The following is a 21,368-nucleotide window of genomic DNA, read 5'->3' on the forward strand; positions in this document are numbered from 1 at the left end:
TCATTTAACAAACATTTATTGAGCACCTACTATATGCCAGATGCTGTCCTAGGGGACAAAGCAGTGAACAAGACAAAAGTTCTGGCCCCCAGGGAGCTTATAATCTAGTAAAGGGAGACAAAATAAAATAAATAAGTAGGTAGATTATTGGAAGTAATAAGAATTAGGAGGAAACTCAGGCAGATCGAGTGGGAGTGGGAAGGTCTGTGATGCTTCAGAGTGAGCTTCTTAACCTTTCATCACCCCATGGACCCCTTTGACAGTCTCAGAATAGTGCTTTTTAAAGAATGAAATAAAATACGAAGGATGGCAATGAAAACCAATTATATTAAAACATAGCAAAACGTTTTTAAAAATTGTGATAAATGCGCTGCCTTGTTAGCTTGTTAAATAACAAGATCTAGCAACGGGTTTGATGACGACCGTGACTTTGAAGTTGTGACGAACATGAAAGATATTTAAAGAAATCTGCAATGTCTGTAATGTGATATGTAAATATCTGTGACGTCTGTTGGTAACAAGGTCACAGGGACTGCTGTAATGCCTCTGTGGTTTGTTGTCTACGTTCATACTTAAGAGAGATGCTAAATTTCAGCTAGAGGCTAGGGACAATACAGTTGTCATTTTTTTCTTTTCCTGTCCCAGTTTCCGAGCCCGCTCAATTCTAAGAGGGATGCCAAGTTAAAAATGCCTCCTTTAGATAAAGTGACCGGGGAGGGCCTCGCTGGAAAGGTGACTTTTCAGTGATGACCTGAAGGAAGCAAGGTGAGAAATAGAGCACTTCAGGGAGCTGGCAAGTGCGGGGCACAGGGGCCCATCCGGCTCTGGGCTGTCAACCTAAACTACCCATCGGCTTGGCACCCTGCGGTACCAAGGAGGTGACGGAAGGGTCAGAGGCCCAGGGACCCCTGGAGAGGGCCTGACTGGTTGGGGGAAGGATCCAGGAGGGAAAAGACCTCAGAGTGAGGGGAAGCAGTAGGGGGGAAGGAGGGTCCCAGGAGGGGTGGGACCTGGAGCAGGAGGCCTCTGCACTTCCCGTTTCCAGAAAGCATGGAAAGCGCCCCTGTGGTCTGAGTGAGGGCCAGGTGGGTGTCTGGCCCAGAGCTCCAGGTGGGGAGTGGGTTGCATTTCCACCCCTGCCTCCAGCTGGCAGCTCTGGCAAATCCCTCCAGAGAGGCCCCACTCTTCCCCAGTTCGAGTCACACCTCAACTTAAACCCCTTCTGTCCCCCTACCCCCCTACATCCCCCCAGTCTCAGAAGCCCTTGGGTTCCTGGGTGTGGCCCCGGCAGCCTGGCTGGTTTTCTTTTGTGCTGGGTTGTCCTCTTTCTGAGGCTGGAGTTTTCCCTCCATCACCGGATCAACAAGTAGCAGCCATGCTAAGCTATCGTTTCTCACACCCCACCCCTCCCGAGCTTCGTCTCCTACTTGTGAAGTGGGAATAGGGAATCAGGCCTGCCTGCCTACCCTGGAGAGGTGTTGGGAGGACGAGGACAGCCCTGGGGGCACACAGGTGCACAGGGCCATCAGCCCCTGCCCTCGGGGAGTCCGCAGGCTTGTAACTGAGGACCAGAGATAGGGGTGCTCAGAGGCAGAGCTGGAGGAGGCCAATTTGACTTGAGGATCAGCGAAGCTCCCCCCACACCCCTCCCCAGCCTCACATGCATGGAGGCTTTGATGCTGGTAGAGAACAGGGCCGGAGAGGGGGCTCTCACTTCAGTAAAGGTGCTGGGAAAATTGGGGTGCCCTTTGAAGAAAAACCCAACCAGTAAACCCCCAGAAGAATCAAAGAATTCAACGTGGAAGGTAGAGAGGATGATGTTTATTGAAGGTAACCTTTCTAAACATAAAATGACAGGAGAAATCACGAGCAAGAGGTAGAACTGAAAATGCAAATCAGCTTGGTGTCAGAAAGCAAGGACTGCAATCCGCCACAGCTCCCCGGATCAATGCCACAAACAGGACAAGGAAAGTGTTAACAAGCTTGATAGAGTGATTTTTCCTTAAGGCATTGAAACCTTAATAGAAAAGTATGAAAGACCATGAAGCAATGATTTGTGTTGGATTAGGACAGATGATAAACATATTAAAATTTTCAGTCTCACTAGTAACAGAACAAAGGCGACGAAGTCAAGAGTGTTTAAGAGATCTTCCACCTGATAGATGAGGTCACGAGGGTGCTGACAGCATCACGGTAGACTCAGGCCCACACCAATCACGATGATCCTCTCCAGAGAGTCATCTCACCGGAGAGATTAATGCCCCTGAATCCAACCCAACCCTCTGATGCGATGAAATCACTCACCACTTCTTGGAATCTGTTCTAAGGAAATAAGCAGAGATGTAGACAAAGATTTTTATAAACAGAAGGCCATTTTCGTTTTATTTTAAATGGTAAAACACAAATGATGATTTTAAAAGTTTTCTCCCCTCTCAGGAATTTTGAATGGAGACTTTGGAGCCAAATGTCTATCTAAAAATAGAACAGAGTTCTGGAAATAACAGTTGTGTCTACAAATGGAATGACTGCAGTTCCCAAATCAGTCCTTTTTCAGCCCCAGCTGCACACACCAATAAGAAATTAGCAGCAAGGTGACACCCATGAGTAAGGAGGTGGATAAGTAAAAGATGAGGCTTCCGTGAGTTGAAATGTTTTGCAGCCATTAAAAATGAAGTTTATGAAGAATTTTTAATGACATAAGTGCTTATGATGTGATGTTAAGTGATCAAAAAAGAGGGTACGGAAATACTTATTTTAGTGTCATTGCAACTATGTAAAAACACACACTCGCCCAAGAAGGGTTGCAGGAAAGAACACCCAAATAAATGTTAATAGTGTTTATCTCTGGCTAGTGGAACTGTGGGTGTTTTTTTTTTTCTTCTTTTTTATATGTTCTGTGTTCTCAAAGTCTTCTATAAAGATCACTAATTATTTTCATGAAAAAAAAATATGTACTCATCTGAGCTCCCCGCCCCAAAATCGCAAGGGTCTCTAGATAGAAGGAACAGCACAAACAAAGGCCAAGAAGCAGGGAGGAAGCAAGCCAGGGTGGCCAGAGCGTGGGGCAGGGGAATGTGATAAAGTTGGTGCCAGACCTCCCGGGGCCTCGAATGCCAACCCCAGCAGCTTGAATTTTACCCAGAACCCTATCTTCTACCCAGGTTCAAAGTAGAGAGACCTGCTCCTTCTGGAAGATGAGGGCTTCAGGGTGTTGTGAATAGCTCCAGGTGCCAACCTCTTCTTTATTCCCCACTCCCCGCAGGGAAGAGTTTCACACTGACCATCACCGTGTTCACCAACCCCACGCAAGTGGCCACCTACCACCGAGCCATCAAGGTGACCGTGGATGGACCCCGGGAGCCCAGACGTAAGTGCCAGAGCCACTGAGCCCCCTGGGTCGGGGAGGAGGGCCCAGCGGGGGAAGGGCAGTCGCCGAGGTCAGACAGATGGCACTGGATCCGGAGAGCTGTGGCGGATTGCATTCCTCCACTCCACACACCCCCGACTGTGCCTGTGCTTAGCCCCAGGCTGTAGGAAGCCAAGCTGGGAAGAGGAGATGACTGAATCAACTTGACCTACCCTTGGCTCCCCGTACCCCAAGGGATGACTGCCCACTGGGGGCTGGCTGGGGGAGTATGGCAACCTTTAAGGAAAGGAAAAGGATGGGTGTGTGTTGTGTGTGTGTCTGTGTGGTGTGTGTGCGTGTGCGTGGTGTGTGTGTGTGTGTGGTGTGTGTGTGTGGTGTGTGGGTGTGGGTGTGTGTGTGGGTGTGGTGTGTGGTGTGTCTGTGTGTGTGTGTGGGTGTGTGTGTATGTGTGGTATGTGTGTGGGTGTGGTGTGTGGGTGTGGTGTGTGTGTGTGTATGTGTGGTGTGGTGTGTGTGTGTGTTTGGGGGTGGAGGTTGGGCCAGGTTTGCTCTACTCCACCCCAGCTTCCTCTGCCAGTGGCGGAGGGAGGGAGCCATCAGAAGTAGGGGCTGCTCGGGCTGCAAGGCCAGATCCCCTCCTTGGAAACGTTCTTTGAGTCTTAGCATGTGACTTAAGTCACATAGAGCCCAGACACTCTGACCCCAGGACCCACATCTTGAGATCAGGAATGCAAATTTGATTCTGCAAATGTTTATTGAGCACATATTCTGTGCAGGGAGCCCTGATCCGTGCACTTGAGCATCAAAGAAAGTTTGTGTTTCATTGCTTCTGCCTGCTGAATGACCTGGAGTTTGCAGATTCAGACTGGGGAAACTGGAGGGGCAGCTGCCACAGTGGGCCTGAGGCCTGTGTTCCCTGAATGAATGAGTGAAACAAAGAAGCAGCTGGTCATCGCTGGACTGGCTGCTTCCTGAGCTCTGAGCAGAGCTCTTGTGTGGACTGGCCCCCACTCACGGCATACTCATACCTGGTGTATTGAGAGCTGCCCTGTCCTGCTCTTTGTAACTGTGGCCCTTTACAGTTTAGAAAACCCTCTCACATTTTTTGTCTCATGGGATCCTGAACCAAAGGGTCACTAGGTTCCAGGGAGGAGAAAATCCAGCCCTGGGGATGTTGAGAACCTGACCAGGGCCTCACACTGTCTCAGGTGCAGGGAGGCGCCAGTCTTCCCAGAGGCAGCCTTCAATTCCAGTTCCAGGGCTAAGTGGGCCTGAGGCAGGAGGCTGAGAATGGGGTGTGGCTGTACCAGGGCAGCGCCAGTGAGGGCCACCGAGGCCTGGCTCCCCATCTGTCCAGTTCCTGGGCCCACTCCAGTACCTGGCCACTTGGGAAAGGGTCAGAGCTGGGCCCAGTGGCCCTGGAAGAGTTTCCCTGTAGGCCTCTCGGGGCCACCTCCTCCAACCTGCCTCGGGCTCCTGAACCTGGTGACCAGGCCCAAGTTATTCACCTCCCACCTGGCACCTGCCCTGGTCAGATTCCTGCTGAGTCCTTCCTGCTGGGATTGGATGTGAATGGGTCCATGCCCCTGGCCGTGGACTTTGTGGCTCTGGACAATCATGGCTCCCTTTTGGCCTCAGTTTTGTCATCTGTGAACCGGGTCAGTGACCCCAAGAGTCTCAAGGTGGTGATGGCTGGGAAGCCCTTGTGAGCCATAGGCCCTTGGTACAGAGAGCAGATTCTGAGCCAGCTTGCCTGGCTGGGAGACCTTGGGCAAGGTCTGATCTCTGTGGACCTCAGCTGCCTCCTCCAGGAAGTGGGATGATACCACCCAGCCTGCAGGCCTGGAGATCAGTGATGGCTTGTGGATAGCATCTGGCTGTAGCAGGGGGAGGGTCCTTGTGAGTCTCTGTATCTGTGGTATCCTCTTATCCCTGGGACCTGGCATCCCCTCTGTACTCCCACCACTAGCACCATTAGCCGATGGTGAACCTTTCTTGGTCAGCAGCAGGGTGGCTGCTGAGAAACCCAGGCCATAGTAATAGAGGTATCAAGTCTCCGTTGAGGGAGGTGGTATCGTACTTTAAGTCGTGGAGGGAGGTGGTATCGTACTCTAAGTCTCCAGGGGGAGAATCAGGATGAATGGGGGCCACGGTTGGGCTCAACGTGATGAAGAGCTGTTAGGAGCCACTGCACAAAACAGTGAGCACCCACTGTGTAGAGGCACGTGAGCAGAGAGCGCTTGGAGCCTGGTGGGAAGGCTCCCAGGGACCGGCCACTGCCTGGAATCCCTCAGAACCCTCCACGCTCAGCCCTGCCCAGCCCGGAGCAGCTGCCCACCCTCCCCAGCCGAGGCCACTGGATGAGGGTGGAGGCTCAGCCCTGCCCTTGGAAGCCCCCAGTCAAGTCCTTGCCTGCTCGTCTCTCCTGAGGTCCCCCAGACATGAGACAGCCCCTTCTCGGGGTGAGCTGGTAGGGGAAGGGGTGGCATAGGTCGAGGCAGCAAGAGGAAGGGAAAGAAATCAGGAGCGGAGAGAAGCTGGAGTCAGAAGCAAGGCGGTACGGGCCAGATCAGTGGTGTTAGAGTGACTTGAAACAAAATCTTAGCAGAGGCTCATTTATAGAAAAGAGCAGGTGTGGGAGGTGGCACATCTCCCAGTCTCCCATCTGAGCACCTGCTTTCTCTTCCCCCTGCCCGGCCCTCAGGGCAGGTCTCACCTGCACCCTGGGTTCCAGCCCCAACCTGCCCCTCACTCTGCGACCTTGGACAAATCCTCCTCCTTTCCCAACTTCCGTTTCCCCACGTATAAGTGGTCAGAGGGCAGCTCAGCTGCTGCCGGTCACCGAGCACTCCCTGCGTGCCAGGCCCTGTGCAGAGTCTCTTTTTCTTGTTGGCCGTGCTGCACGGCATGTGGGATCTTAGTTCCCCAACCAGGCATAGAACCTGCGTCCCCTGCATTGGAAGCGCAGAGTCTTAACCACTGGACCACCAGGGAAGTCCCCCAGAGTCTCTTAGTTGATCCTCGACAAACCCAGGAGGAGACAGGCCTGGAGGTCAAGCCACTTGCCCAAGGGTGAGCTTCGGTGCACCCCAGGGGCTCCAGCCTGGGGCTCAGGGAAACAAGGGCCACTCAGAAGGGCCTTCCCAGCCCAGTGTGCTCATCTGTAAGATGGGGATGATATTAGCTTCTGCTGCGGGGAGTTGTGAGCTTTTCATGAATTACAGCTGCCTGGCCTGCAGGAGGTACCCAACAACCCTGATGGATTATCACAGGGTTTCCCTTCGGGGCTTTTCTCCTGCTTTGTGACCCCCAACTCCGTGTGAGGGCTGAGCCTTCTGTGGGGAGGGGTGGGAGTAGAGGCTGGTCCCGGGAGCCAGGGAGGCGCGCCTGCAGATCCCCGAGGCCTGGCTGTGGGTTCTGTGGCCAGGTCGTTCCCCTCCGCTGCCCTGCAGAGCGTGCCCAGTCTGCAGCCAGGTGGCCGGCTGGGTTTGAAGGCTGGCTTGGTGGCTTCCTGCCTGTGTGGCCTTGGTTTCTGAGGTTCTCGGTGCTGGTGTCCCTCAGAGTCACCGGGGGCTGGTAAAGAAGCAGCGGAGCAGGATCCCATATACGGGGCAGCAGGCGGTGTAGCGCCTGGCGAGCCTGGGGTAGACCGCAGTTTGGGAACTGCTCACCCTGTCTCCCAGGCTTAGCAGGTGCTGTAGCTGAGAGGGCAGGACGCAGGTTCTCCATGCTGCCTGAGGCCATGGGCCGGGGGCGGTTCTGACATCTTGCCTGGGGGCCCATTCTTCCCCAAAGTGTACATGGGATGATTTCAAAAAATATCTTTCTGGGTACCGACCATGTGTCAGGCACTATTCTAGAAGCTAGGGACACTGCAGTGAGCCCAACAGACGGGCTCTGGCCCTCTTGGGTCTCACACACTAGGGGTGGGGAGAAATGGTAAACCGTGCTGTTGTCACCATGGCCCACGAGGCCCAACCTGATCTGTGCCCACTACCCCTTGCCTTCCTCTCTGACACCCTTCTCCTCACTTACCCAACTCTGGCCACCTTGGCCTCCTGACTAGTCTTCAAACTGGGCAGCTTCACACTTCTGCCTCAGGGCCTTTGCACTGCCGTTCCCTCTACCTGGGGCACACCTCCCCCAACAACCCCAGACGTGTGGCTCGCTGCTTCCCACCTTAAGTCTTTACTCACACTTCTCAGTGAGCCCTCCCCTGACCACGCTGTTTCAATCAAACACACAGGCATCCCCCTCTCGCCCTTACACTTCCCGGCTTTCATTTTACTTATCACCTCCTAAGATGCTATATAGTTCACTCATTTATTTCACGTATTTTTCATCTCCCCTGACTACTATATATGCTCCATGGGGTGGGGGTTCTTTGCTTTGCCAGACACTGATGTAGACCCTGGAACACAGACGTGAGCACTTAGTGGGTGCTCAGTAAATATTTGTTGAATGAATAAACGAGGTAAACCGATGATTAGCTAGTTTAATTTCAGGTAGTGAGAAGTCCTGCAAAGAAAATCTAAGCTGGGGGTTGCGGGGAGCGGTAGAGGGTGCAGGGCTGGGACCCACAGCGGGAGGGGGACAGGGGAGGCCTCCTGAAGAGGTGACATTTGAGCAGAGGCCTGAAGGAGGTGAGCAGACAGCCACTGGGGCTGCTGGGGGCGGGAGACGACGTGGGCAGGAAAAGTGACCCTGAGCCTGCAACTTTAGGACTGTGGCCGTCCTAAAGTTGCCACAGTTCTGTCCCCAGCTCCAGGTGGGACTGGAGGGCATCCCGCCCGGCTTGAGGAGAGGCAATTGCTCCCGGCCCCTGGCTCCCAGGACCCCACTCCCCCTGGGGGAGTGCACCCAGCAGGAGGGAAGGGGTTAACCTCGGACTAACCCCGGTTGCCCTAATCAACCCCAGGCCCCTGGAAGCCCCAGTTGTGCCCCTGGGAGAGCCGCCGGCCCCCCACCCGCCTGGTTCCTTGCCTAGCCACCGACTGGCTTTCATGTGCTCACAGGGGGCCGAGTCACAGCAGACCACCTGGGGCTCAGCCCGTGCCTCCGACTCTGCTCGGCTGTTAGGAGCCGGGTGTAAATCTCCTGACAGGCCGCAGAGCGGGCCTTGGGCCCGGGTGCCCCACCCCACGGCTGGACAGACAGTGGCTGCTGTGTACGGGATGTGGCCGCACCAGGGCCAGGCCGGGCAGCTGAGGAGGTGGCCGAGTGGCTTCAGATGGGAGAAGGGCCCCATGGCTGGGGCCCACATTGTTGCCTGCAGACCACGCTGCTCCTGGGGCCCCGCCCAGCTCTGCTTCTCCCCGCTCCCTGCTCCCGTTGGCCTCCTGCCCCGCTCACCCCACCGCGGCAGGACACTGAGCTGGCCTCCTGCCAGTCGGGCCTCACTGCCAAGGAACCCAGCTCTGCTCTCTTGGAGGTCTTGGGAAGTCAAGACCTTAGCAGCTGAGCTCCATGCAACATGCTGACCAGTCCAGGTTTGACCTTGACCACGTGCCTCCACTTTCCCATCTGTAAAATGGCTGTGATGATAGCGGCCTCTCAGAGGATCGTGGCCCTTGTAGATGACACGCGTGGCCTGCCTGGCACAGTGCTTGGCACGTCGTAGATGTCTGCTCAAGCGGTTGCCACTCTCATCACGGGGGCTTGTGTCGGGCCAGTGTGAGGGCAAGGGCATGGCCCTGATGGCCCCTGGGTTTCCGCCTGAAGCACCAGGTACCTGGCAGGTGTGGGGACCCGACGCTGGCCCGGTGCTGAGAGATGCCCGCCTGGCTGGGCCCCTGTGTTCCTCCCCCAACTTTGATCCTTCTCACACACCTGCGAGGCTGGGCCCTCCCACATCCATTGAGGAGGGGTTGTGAACCCAGAGTGCCTTCCTTGAGTGCCAAGGCCAGGTGGGCTGTTTAATTCTCCCGGCCTGTCCACACCCTCAGGAGTTAGAGTGTGAGCTCCACTTCACAGGTGGCACAACTGTGGCCCAGTGGGTAAGAGCTGCCTGGGACAGGCCTGGGCCACTGGGCCCCGGAGGGTCATAAATGAGGATCGGAGCACTCATCAAGGTGACGTCGGAGGGGCTGTCAGTGAGTTGAGCCCAGGTGCTGCAGGCGGACAGGCAGCCCAAGCGAGGTCCAGAGGGCCAAGGTGGGGCCGTCCCCAGGCAGTCCCCCTCCTCTGCACAAAGTGCTCTACTCTCCTCCAGCTCATCCTCAACTCAGGGGTTAGACACTATGATAACCACTTGGCAGCTGTGGCAACTGAGGCCCAGAGGATCAGAGGGACTTGGTGGGTTAGAGCAGGGTGTGATTAGAGGGTTGGACTCTCAGCGCTGAGCTTCAGAGCAGGGCAGGGCTCCTGGTGGAGTCCACTGAGACCCCCTCATCTTCCTCTTTCCAGGCCTGTCCTCCTGCCTCTGCTCTGGGCCCTGGGCCCGGGCTGGGCCCTGACACCCATTGTTTGGAGCCCCTGACTTCCCAAACCCAGGCTCCTTTCCTACAAGATGGGCTCCGGGAAGACAAGGTGGCCAGGTGCCTCTATGTGACCTCGAGCATGTCCCTGACCTTCACTGAGCCTCAGTTTTCTCACCTGTGAACTAGGGACAGTGGTAGACCCCCTCATGGGGATAATGCAGGTGAAACAAGGCAGAGCGTGTCAGCTGCTTAGACAGTGGAGTGGAGGAAGCACTGGGTAAGTGTCAGCCGCTGTTTTTCTTTCCGTTCCTGCTAGCTACTGCTCTTAGCCTGCACAGGTGCTGCGAGAGGGGGCTTCCTGGAAGAGGCGGAGAGTAAACACTCGAGAAACCCTGGGAGCAGCAGGAGGCGGTGATGGGAGGGCCCGGGAGCACGCAGCCCTGCCTGCCTTCCTCTGGGCACCTCATCCTGGCCGGTGGCTGAGGCTTTGCAGTCTTAAGTCAGGGACTTTCAAAGCTAGAGGTGCCTCGGTGAGCAGTGTGTGCAGATGGGAAACTGAGTCCCAGCGTGAAAGGGCTGGGCCCCTGGTGACCTAGTGAGCTGGGCCAGGGCTCCCCACCCAGCTCTCACTGTGGGCAGCCGAATGAAAGAGGTCTATTCTGAAGGCACATCTTCTTTCCTCGGGCACAGGGAGTTCCGTTCTCCTCCCAGTGTGAAGGCCCAGGTCCCGTGGCTCTGAGACTCTCTGGCACCCTGGCCACGTGGAGCCACCTCAGCTCCCCTTCGCCCCTCCTGGGCCGTGGCTCCGGCATTCCACAGCAACAAGGAAGCAGTTCCCCAAGTGCTGTTAAAACTCCTCCTCCAGGAAGTCTGCCCTACGTGAAGGCAGAACAGCATGTGGTGGGAGCGTGGGCTCTGGGACCACGTGACCTGATTTATATCCCAGACCAACCGCTTAGTGTAGGGCTCATCTTGAAGCCTCACTGGCCCCATCTGTACAATGGGACCAAAAGGGAAGTGTCAGGAGAAAGAGCACTGGACTTGGAGTCGGGGTCTGGGTGCCGACGCCAGCTCTGCTGTCCCGGCTTTGTGTCCCGGACGGGACTTACCATCCTGGCCTCCGTGTCCTGGTCTCCACGTGGGGATGATAATCCTGCGTCCCTTGGCACGGGCTGGGGTAGAAGTGACCGTGCAGATGGTGGGGCCCCAGGTGGGTGGAGAGCGTCCGGTCACCTTGTTTGACCAGCACCATGACCTGCGAGGGCACCACGATGCAGACACCGTGGCTTGGGGTGGGTGGGGGAAAGGGGTGAGGCTACCAGGTGGCAGAGCCCATCCTCGGACCCAGCCTGGCTGCGAACCCCTCCTCCTTCCACTGGCCCACAGGAGTATCTCTAGGCACTTAGTGCACAGTGTGACTCAGAAACGGGACTTTATTAGCCAGTGGCGATAACAACAAGGCCTGAGGTTTTGCACCAGCTTTCGTGTAACCCCACTGGCTGACTTCAAGCTTGTGGTTGACTAAGACACCCAGATCCTTTGCACCTGAGCTGCTGTCGGGTCAGTGTGTGGTCTCCAGATCTATCCAGCCGGCTCCCTGCCTGTTGAGATTGTTCTGACTTCATGCCCCAGCTCATCCACATTGCCTTGCCATTTTCAGTGACCTCAGCAGCAAGGGCAACAGCGTTTCCTCCAAGGCCTATCAGGACTGAGGCCAAGCCCTCCTGCACTTCCCTAGAGACCACGTCCTGAGGGGTATCCATTGGCCAGTCCTCGATGGCTAAGTTTAGACAACCAACCAGCAAATGAAATCCCAAACTTGGAGGACGCAAACTGGCAGCCCCTGAACAGGACATGTTCTACAAAGTGGTTGAGTTATTTTGTTGTTGTTTTCAGTGTTTGAATTAATTGCCAACATATAAAATATGGGAGGTTTCACATAAAAGCAGGTTTATGGCTTCTGGTAAACTGGAACCTCTGGCAACACTGGGCCCACCCCCATCAGGGCACCAGTCAGCTGGACTGGATGGCAACTGCCCATTCGACAAGGCCCACCCTCTCCAGTCTGCCCCAGGCCCCGCCCATCCCATGTGCCTCATTTGTGTGACTTGCCCAGCCCCCATAGTCATCTAACTTGGTGGCCCCAGCTCCAGCCAAACTGACCCCAGCCCACGTTTTTCCTGTTGCCAAGGGTCCTGGGAGGCAGCAGTGGGGGGCCCGGCTGGGAGCCAGGTGGTCTCATTTTGGCTGCTGAGTGTCCCATGGGCTCGGGCCTGGGGCCTCCTCAGAGGAGAAAGTGGGTCCCTGGTTCTTGGTGACTTGCTGAGCCCATTGAGGCTCCCAGGACAACCTGTTCCATTTCTAAGGGCTCTCAGATGCCTATCTGAGCTTGTGACAGGGGTGTGTAGCGAGACTAGGGGCCTGTGGGTACCAGAATCCACTGCATCCCCCTTTTGAAAATCAGAAATCAGGCCCATTCTGAAGCCCCCACCTCTGTCCCCTCACTCCCAACGGCAGTGAAGAGTCATCTCACACTTTCCAGGCCCCAGGACGCCATTTTCCAAGCCTCCGCCAGCATGGTGAGGAGTTTTGTTTTACCTCCCACTATCTCTCTCCTTCTTCTTTCTCCGTCAGTCTAGAAAATTCCTCATGTCACTGAAGACCCCAGGACTCAGGCAAGCCTTCCCCTCTCCCTTAGCGCCTCCCCACACTTCTTTTCCAAGGATCCCAAGTCTAAGACATCCTCCCTCTTTCCTCGCTGTGTGACCTCGGGCAAGCCTCTTCACCTCTCTGAACTGCAGTTCTCTTGTCTGTAAAAAGAGGACCAGGCCCACCTGTCTGCCTGGCCTCCTCCCTCAGGGTCAGGTGGAGCCAACCGGGCCAGCCTCGGCTGACAGGCTGATCAGGAGAGCCCAGGAACGTCCGGTCCTCTCAGTGAGGAGTCTGTTACAATAGAGCGTCTGCCCTGGAGAAAGCCCCCGACACAAGGAGGTGTGTGAACAGAGATATTCCTGGGAGTCCTGCATGCAGGGGGATAATTTGGAAGCGAGCTAAGTGTCCTTCTGAGAGGAATGGCTGAGGGGACTGCGGCCTCCAGGGGATGTGAGGAGCAGGAACGAGGGACACCCACAGGCTTAGTGAGGCCGCCCCGCCCCCACTTGTTGCTCTTCACTGTGCCCCAGGGTGGGCTCCCGAGGTTTTGCGGGAACTCTGTTGTTTCTCTGGGGCTGGGTTACTCTCTCCATCTATCAGATAAGGAAACTGAGGTGGCCCCCCAGGTGTGCTACTGAAAGAGCAAGTTAGAGAATGATACAGCCAGGCTGCGACCATTCAAGAAAGTTCTGTGAGAAACTCGCTCTGTGTTTTGCATGCACGTGAAACCAAAAAAAGGCTGGAAAGAAAGACCTCCAAATTGATCACGTGGGGATTTCTGGGCAGGGATTTAGGGTGGGTCAGAGGGGGCATTAGCCTTACCTGTAATGCTTTTATTTTTGTAGCTATTCATATTTTGCTTGTGAAAGGTAAAATGAGTAATTGAAAAAGTGGTGTGTGTGTGTGTGTGTGTGTGTGTGTGTGAGAGAGAGAGAGAGAGAGAGAGAGAGAGAGAGAGGGAGGTGGTAGTCCCTGCAAGCCTGATGTCATTCAAGAAGGCTTGAGGGTGGCCTTGGCTGGCTGCTTAAAGGCAGGGGCATGGCCATCTTGACCCTGCCAGCTCCTCCAGGGTCTCGGAGACGAGGCTGGTGTCCTTACTGTGTGGGCCATGGCAGAGGGATACTGGGAAATGCTGGCAGTTTCTCCAAGTGTGATGCCCAAGCCAGGTGCACTGGTCCCCTGTCCCCTGCTTCGGGACAGAGATGGGAGTCCAGCCCCTCACACAGCGCCCCACTCCACTTCCCAGCATCGTGGTGAATTTCCCCTCCTGTCTGAGACCCAGAGGGGAGAAGGCATGTGCTGGGGGTCCCAGGGTAGCTCTGGGCTGGAGGAGCCAGCATTCCCATTCCGGGGCCATCTCCCATTCCTCTTGCAGATGTGAATGGCAGGCAGGATGGATGCTGCGGGGCAGACAGTGGCAGCATCCCTGGGTTCTCTCCCTGCCTCCCATGGGATCCTGCTTAAGCCCCTTTTCCGTGCCTGTTGCCTCAGATTCCCCTTCTGCCAAAAAGCGTAACGTAGAGGTGTAGGTCGCAGGCTTTGATTTGAACCCTGAGTTCAAATTTTGACTCCACAACTTACTGGCTCAGTGGCCTGGAACCTCTTTGAGCCTCACCTATGGATGGCATAAGAAGGTAGGAGTGAGATGATGGCAGCCCCAGGGCAGCACGTACTGACCAATCTCTGTTCAGAAGAGACATCGGAGGTGGCCTATGGGTTCTCCCTGCAGAGGCCTAGGGTTAGACCTCAGGGAGAACTTCCCAGCAGAGCAAGGCATTTCTGCCCCCCTGAGACTCTCGGGGACCAGCTTCTCATGGGCTCCCATGCTCTGCAGGGCATCGACAGAAGCTGGAGGACCAGACCAAGGCGTTCCCCGACCGCTTCGGGGACCTGGAGCGCCTGCGCATGCGGGTGACGCCGAGCACGCCCAGCCCCCGAGGCTCGCTCAGCACCACCAGCCACTTCAGCAGCCAGGCCCAGACCCCCATCCAAGGTACGGCACAGGGAGGTGGGGGCTGCGGTGGGAGAAGGGGACGGGGGCCTGGAAGTGGTCTCTCTGCTCCAGACCAAAAGCTCATCCCAGGGTCGTTGGCTGCACCACCCTGGTGTTGGTCGTAAAGGAGCATCAGTGCCCCTGCGCGCGGCCTGCTCTGAGGGCCTGCTCTGCCCGGTCCTGGGCTCAGCCCTTCCTTCCTTCATTCCGCAAACATTCATTGCCACTCACCCTGTGCCGTCGTGGTGCCTGGCCCCAGGGATGAATAGACAGGCACAGTCCCTGCCCTCCAGGAGCTCCCTGTCCCCGGCGGGACGTGGGTATTAAGTCCCCCGGTGCACCCGTTAAAGTTGGGCAGGACTCGCCCAAGGAGCCTGGGACAGACACATGTCTGCCAAGGACACCGCAGCCCCCCAGGCCTCAGCTTTCTCATCTGAAAGCGGGGTGGTGGTGGATGCCCCTGCCTGGGCCTCGGGTGACATTAAAATGACGTTACTGCACTCAAACTTTGTCAACTGTGAAGTGAATTTGTCCCTGGAGAGAGACAGAGCATCTCCTGAGAAAGGTCCCCACCTGGCCCAGAGACTCTTCCCAAACAGGAAGGAGGAGGGAGGCCTCTGGGCGGAGGCCCAGGATGGAGTCTTTACCCCTTGGGCAGATGGACACGGCAGGCACGTGTGAGCCTAAGTCTCGGGCAGGCCGTCCAGGTGTACAGGGCCTGGCACATAGCAGGTGCTCAGTAGGTGGTCAGATGGTGAATATCTACTCTGCTCTCTAGGTTCTCTTGCCAGTGGGTTGGGGTGCAGGAGGCTGAGCGCATAGCTGACCCTCAGGCCAGGCAGGGACGGAGGGTCCTCATCACCAGTGCTGGACGCAGCCAGGAGGGCTGGCTGCTGCTGTCATGCACCGTGGGTGTCTGTTCTTTCTTGGTCCTCCAGGCCCTGGTTAGAACCCATTTGGCAGATGAGTGAATTGAGGCTTAAGAGGTTCAGGGCCACTCTTGGGTCACACAGCGCATCAATGACCAGGTTCAAAGTGTCCACAGCACCTGCCCCCAGGAACTTCCTGTACTTCTGAGGGCGCAAGCAAGGGAGTCCCTGCTGGGTCTCTCCATTAAGGGAGGCCCCGCCCCCAGCCCTGGCCATGTGTGCCAGGCACAATGCCATGGCAGGGGGACTTGATGCAGCCCCCTGGTGTGAAGAGACGGTACCTCCCTTCTGGCCTGGGAAGCTGGGCCTTGGCCCTGCTGAGCCCCCAAGGTGGGGAGAGGTCCCAGGTCCAGGCTCTTAGCCACGGGCTGTCGAGTTTGAGACACTCAGCAACTCTTAAGCCAGGGGGGCTGCAGGGTGGAGGGGTCTGTCTGAGCTCAAGAGGCAGTAAGAGGTCCTCTGGGCTCATGTCCACCCCCGCCCAGAAGCTGTCCGTGCTCCCGTTCCCGGCAGGCCACCCTTTTTGCAGGTACAGTGGTCTAACACTCCAGGCCTTTCCCGGACATGGGCAGAGCTGGGGCCCAGCCAGGGGGCCCTGGAACCCAGCAGGTGGGGGCTAACAGTGTGGCGTCCTGTCCGGCAGCTTCCGTGGAAGGAGAACCCACCTCTCTTTCCGCTTGTGTGGACATGGCTTGGGAATCAGCACCTGCTGGAGCCTGAGGCAGGCCTACCCACCCTCTGTCCAGCCCCAGAGGGCCAGGCCTAGCCCAGCAGCAGGCAGAGCCCCTGCCTCCACGGAGGCTGGGAGGAGAGGAGGTCGGGCCTGTGTGGGATAGTGGCTGACCCAGTCCTTCCCCTTCTGCTGTATCCTGAGGCAGGGTGCTCGCTAGCCACCCACAGCATTGGACTTCGGGCAGCCTCTGTGGCCCTTCACACCAGCCAGGCCTCCCCGTCCTCAGGCCTGTCCCCTTTGGAGTGAGAGGAAGGGCTTTTGACAACCAAGACCAAGGAAGAAACATGAACTTTGCAGTCAGGTGGACCTGGCTAGGAATTCGGGCTCTGCCAGGCACTGGCTGTGTGATCTTAGGCAAGTCGCTTCACCTCTCTGAGCCTCAGTTTTCTCATCTGTAAAGTGGGAAGAAGGAGGTATCTGTCACAGGGGTGTTGGCAGGGCCAGGCTTGGGGAGTCCCTCTCACTGGCCCTCCCCTCCTGGTGGGACAAGCCTCTACTTTCAGACTCCATCCTGGGGGTCCCCCTCAGGATACCCCACCACCACTTCTCTTGGTTCCTGTTAATAGCTTTGACCCCCCAGCTTTGGTGACTGGCAAGCAGTGCCGAGGCCCCGACTCCTCCGTACCCCAGCCCCCAGCCCCCCGGCTGTGACCGCCCACAATGGGGGCTTCTCACAGCTCAAAGGCCTCATTCAGCCACCACACAGCAGCTGAGGCAATTTGGAGAAGAAAATAAACATTTCCTTCCAGTGTTGGGATTGGCTGCTCGACAGCAGCCTGGCCAGCTCGGGTTTCTTGGGGCTACTGGGCTGGAGGGGGTGGGGCTGGGGGCAGGAGCTGAGGGGGTGCTGAGGGCCGACGCTCCCCCCACCCTGGGAGGGAGGCAGGAGAGGACGGTGGCAGGGCCGGGCAGGCCTGCCCGCAGCCCACATGACCCCCGAGGGCCACACGCACCCAGGCCCACCTGGCACGGCCTTGTTTCCCGGGCTACAGCCCTGCCATCGCATCCTGGGCTCCCTGTTTGGGCTCCCTTTGTTTTGAAAAAGGGGTTCCTGTCAGGCGGCAGCGCTCGCTTCCCTGGGCTCAGAACAAGGTGTTAGCCTCATGCCTGGCTGTGCTTGGGGTGCCAGGCACTGCCAACAAGACTCCTCCCCTGGGGTTCAGAGATGAGGGCAGGAGCCAGGCTCCTCTGACCCCTTAGGCTTCAGGGCAGCACTGAGCAGCCAAAGGATCTGTTAGGGAGGGTCCAGATGTGCCAGAAGGCCCCCGTCTCCCGGCCCCTAGCCCCCACATCTCCCCACCTGGAGCCCGGAGCCTCATCCTGTATCATCCACATCTGGGACCAGAGACTGCTGCTGAGGAAACCCCCCGCCCCAGCTGACCTGGGAAGACCCCAAAGTCCAGAGAAGTTACAAGTCTTATCTGAGGTCGCACAGCACCTCAAGCAGATCTGGGGAAGTGAGGCCTGAGGGCACCTGCAGCTCTAGCCTCAGCCACGCCTCAGGCACGGCAGGCAGTGCACACCTGGAGCTGGCCAGGGGCAGAGGCTGGGCCCCTCCTGAGCCCTCTCTGGCCCCTAGTCTTTGGTGGACAGAGGGCTTGGGGACAGACAGGCTTTAGACTGCTGCTGGGGGCTCATCCACCTCCCCACTGCTGCCCAGAGTCACCCCTTTGGCCAGGGTACAAGGAAGGCCCAGGGTCAGGGGCTCATCTTTGCAGGGCCCTGAATGAGCCGGTTTTCCTGAGTGCCCAGAACAGGAGGGGTCACAGCTGCAGTGGCAGCACAAACCCTCATCAGGCCCCTACTCTGTGTCCAGTGTAGGCACTTTACATGTATTAACTAATTTAATCCCTAGGAACTGTTATTGTCTCCATTTTTCATGTGGGACAACTTGATGCACAGAGAGGTTTAGTGACTTGCCCAAGGACACACAGCCAGCAAGTGTCAGAACTAAGAGAAGTATCCAGCCTCAGAGACCACACAGTTAACCTTCAGTCTGTGCTGCCTCAAAGATGGGACAGTTACCCTTCAGGCACGTGTCAGAACTCAGGACTGAGAGCCCTAGGATTCTGTGTAGGTCCAATGTGCTGTGTGACACTTAGGCAAGTGCCTCACCCTCTCTGAGTCTCAGTCTTCCTACCAAGGGGTTTAGACTCAATCCTGAAGCCCCTTTGACTGTTGAGGTTTGGGGGTTCTGTGATTACAAAAGTACGGGGCAGGGGCTGGGATACTTTTGTCTTGGAGCCAACTCCTGGGGGAGCCAGGGTGGGGCCTGGGCTGGACACCGGGTCTCTGTGTGACAAGGGCAGGGTCCAGGCCACCAAGCCCCTCTGGCTGCCGTCTGTCTCACTTGGCTGTGGAGGCGGGTGAGGGTGGCATCTGATCCTTGTCTGGCCACCAGTCAGCTCCAGCCTGCAGGGCAGCCCTGGAGACACAGGCCCAGGCTGAGGCCGGGGATGAGGGGGCGGGCAGGGATGGACAGAGCTGCCATGGACCCAGCTCCCACAGCACAGGCGGAAGCTCCCGTAACCTAACTGAGCCCCACCTGGGCAGGAGAGGTGCAGGCGCACACGCACATACACCCCAGCGGGAGCAGAAAGCGGAGGCCTCGTGATGAGTTCCAGTCCCTTCTGCGCAGCGTCAGAAGAAGCCATCTTTCTCTCTCTGCCTGGTCCCTCGTCTGCGAGAGCAGGGCCTGACTCCCAATCTCACAGGACCGTTGGAGACCCTCTTTACCGAGAGCGAGAGAGGGAGGGCGAACCTGCCGGGCCAGGCTGTTGGGCAGCCTGTGCTGTCCCCGCCCTTGGCTCCCCGCACACCCACAGCCCAGCGGGGAGCCCACCTGCCCCCTCGACAGGCCTCTGCACGGCTAGGCTGGGAAGAGGGTGCTGGGAGGAGAGAAAAGCCCTCCCCCTCCTCTGCCTGCCCCGGCAGCGCCCGGGGCCACCCACAGCCCAGACCCCTGCTCGCACCTGCTTCCCAGGTGGGGCCGGATTGGGAATCAGCGGGCTCCAGCCCCCGAGCAGCTCAGGGTGGTGGGAGCAGAGCCGCATGTAGCACCAGGGATCCCCCTAGACGGGCCTGTAAACCGGAGTCCGAGGTCATTCTTGAAGAAAGGCTGCCAGGGTGGGGTCGGGCAGTGACTGACCATCCCGCTTGCCGTCCCCCAGGCACCTCCGACCTGAACCCTTTCTCCGACCCCCGCCAGTTTGACCGCTCCTTCGCAGCGCTGCCGACCCTCCCGGAGAGCCGCTTCCCGGACCCCCGGATGCATTACCCAGGGGCCATGTCGGCCGCCTTCCCCTACAGCGCCACACCCTCAGGCACAAGCATCAGCAGCCTCAGCGTGGCCAGCATGCCGGCCACCGGCCGCTTCCACCACACCTACCTCCCGCCGCCCTACCCGGCGGCCCCGCAGAACCAGAGCGGGCCCTTCCAGGCCAACCCTTCCCCCTACCACCTCTACTACGGCGCGTCCTCCGGCTCCTACCAGTTCTCCATGGTGGCCGGCAGCAGCAGCGCTGGCGACCGCTCGCCCACCCGCATGCTGGCCTCCTGCCCCAGCAGCGCCGCCTCTGTGGCCACCGGCAACCTCATGAACCCCAGCCTGGGTGGCCAGAGCGACGGCGTGGAGGCCGACGGCAGCCACAGCAACTCGCCTACCGCCCTGAGCACGCCCGGCCGCATGGACGAGGCCGTGTGGCGGCCCTACTGACCGCCCGGGTCCGAGTGGACTGCTCCCGCTGGTGGCGGGGACCCCAAGAACCTTCCAGACAAGTGGCGGGCCCAGCTCCAAGGCTCAGGGCACTCATGGGACTTAACGCTCCACGGCAGCTGTGGGCCCGGGGTCCGTGGTCCTGGGGCCCAGAGCTGGTAGCTGGCTCTGAGAGCATCTGGTCCAGCCACGTCTTTGTACAGAGGGGTCGGGACCTCCCCCAGGACCCTGCCCCCAGCCCAGATCCTACTCATCTCATCCCACATCCCTGTGGGAGAAGTAGCCTCCTCCTGCCACCTCCCCTGGAATGACCTGGCTGTCCCCAGCTATGCCTACTGCTGTCACGGGGTCCAGGCCTCTTAGGACAGAGACCATCTCTGTTCTAGAGCGAGGCGGCATTTGCCCACATGGTTTGGCCTTTTATCCTCGGGACCCTAGAAAGACCTCCCCACCCTTACCTTCCTCAGAGACCCCGCACCCTGTGGGCCCAGCCCCACCTCTGCATTTACACAATTGAGTTGAGTCACAACTGGAAGGTCCCCCAGCCCTGAGACGGGCTCGCTTATGGTTTGGTTGGGGAAGGAACCCCTCCAGAGGCCCCAGGGAGTCGCTAGCAGAGATGGAATGAGGATACCCCCAGGCCCGCCCCCCAGCTCTGCTTCCCTACAACTCCTGGCAGCTACGGGCCCCGACCCCATCCCAGCCATCCGTGGGTCCCAGGCCCCAGAGCAGACTGGCCTGCGGCAGCAGGCCCCTAAAACCGGGGAAGACACCTGCGGACAGGTCTTCCATGCACTTTACCAGTCCAAGGCATTCGCCCTCTGTTCTCTCAGTGGGGGCTGGGAAGGGTCCTTTCCCCCTAGGCTGGTCTCAAAATTGCCATTTTTGGAGAAAGCACCAGGACCAGACAGGTCCTAACAGAAAGCCTTGGGGTAAGGGGTCATGGGGTCAGATGTCAGCATCCCTGGCCCACCTAGGTCCAGCCAAGCTGTGCACAGCCAAGCTGTGCCCCGGACCCGCAGCCTCGTGGGAAGGCCCAGCCAAACCTTCCAATCTCTGACACACGACTCTCCATCTTTAACCAGTCTGCTCCTAAAGCAGTCTTGAACAAAAAAAGCAGTTTTTAAAGCTGATTTTAGAGAAAGAAGCTTGTCAAACATTTTCAGACACACGATCTCTTACAGGAAAAGGCCCCATGCTAGTGAACGATATCCCTCCCCCTCTGAGAGTGTGGAATTGTTAAGATCCCAAAACCTCCTCAAGAGGTCACAGTCCTTCAGCAGCATCCCACCAGCTTGCACCAAAGGCCAACCTGGTGCAGAGCAAAGGGAGTGCTGGTGAGATGCCGGAATCTCCAGTCTGTGGCTCTCGGGCATTTGTCCAAGAGGACGTGTGGGTGTCCCGGTAGAGGTGGGAGGGATGTGGGGGAGCACGGTGGCTGCATGATGGCAGAACACAAGAGCTGTGAAGGGCTTGGCAGCCTCAGCTCAGCCCCTGCTGTGCTCACAGGGGAAGTATTACAGTTTACAAATGGGAAAGTAGGCCTTGCCCAAGGGTTTA

The 21,368-nt window shown here is 57.7% G+C and overlaps 1 protein-coding gene across 2 annotated transcripts in view; it reads left to right on the forward strand.

Annotated features, from left to right (window-relative positions):
• RUNX3 (RUNX family transcription factor 3) overlaps positions 1-19,808 on the forward strand; it is a 59,579-nt gene extending 39,771 nt beyond the window's left edge. For both annotated transcript variants that reach the window (XM_024125610.2, XM_007128566.4), the window contains 3 exons: positions 3,263-3,367; positions 14,273-14,431; positions 19,264-19,808. In XM_024125610.2, the coding sequence (XP_023981378.1) occupies positions 3,263-3,367; positions 14,273-14,431; positions 19,264-19,808 (809 nt within the window). The remainder of the gene's footprint in view (positions 1-3,262; positions 3,368-14,272; positions 14,432-19,263) is intronic.
• The last annotated feature ends 1,560 nt before the right edge of the window (positions 19,809-21,368 follow it).

Source organism: Physeter macrocephalus, chromosome 3 (genome assembly GCF_002837175.3).
Source record: "Physeter macrocephalus isolate SW-GA chromosome 3, ASM283717v5, whole genome shotgun sequence".
Taxonomy (NCBI): domain Eukaryota; kingdom Metazoa; phylum Chordata; class Mammalia; order Artiodactyla; family Physeteridae; genus Physeter; species Physeter macrocephalus.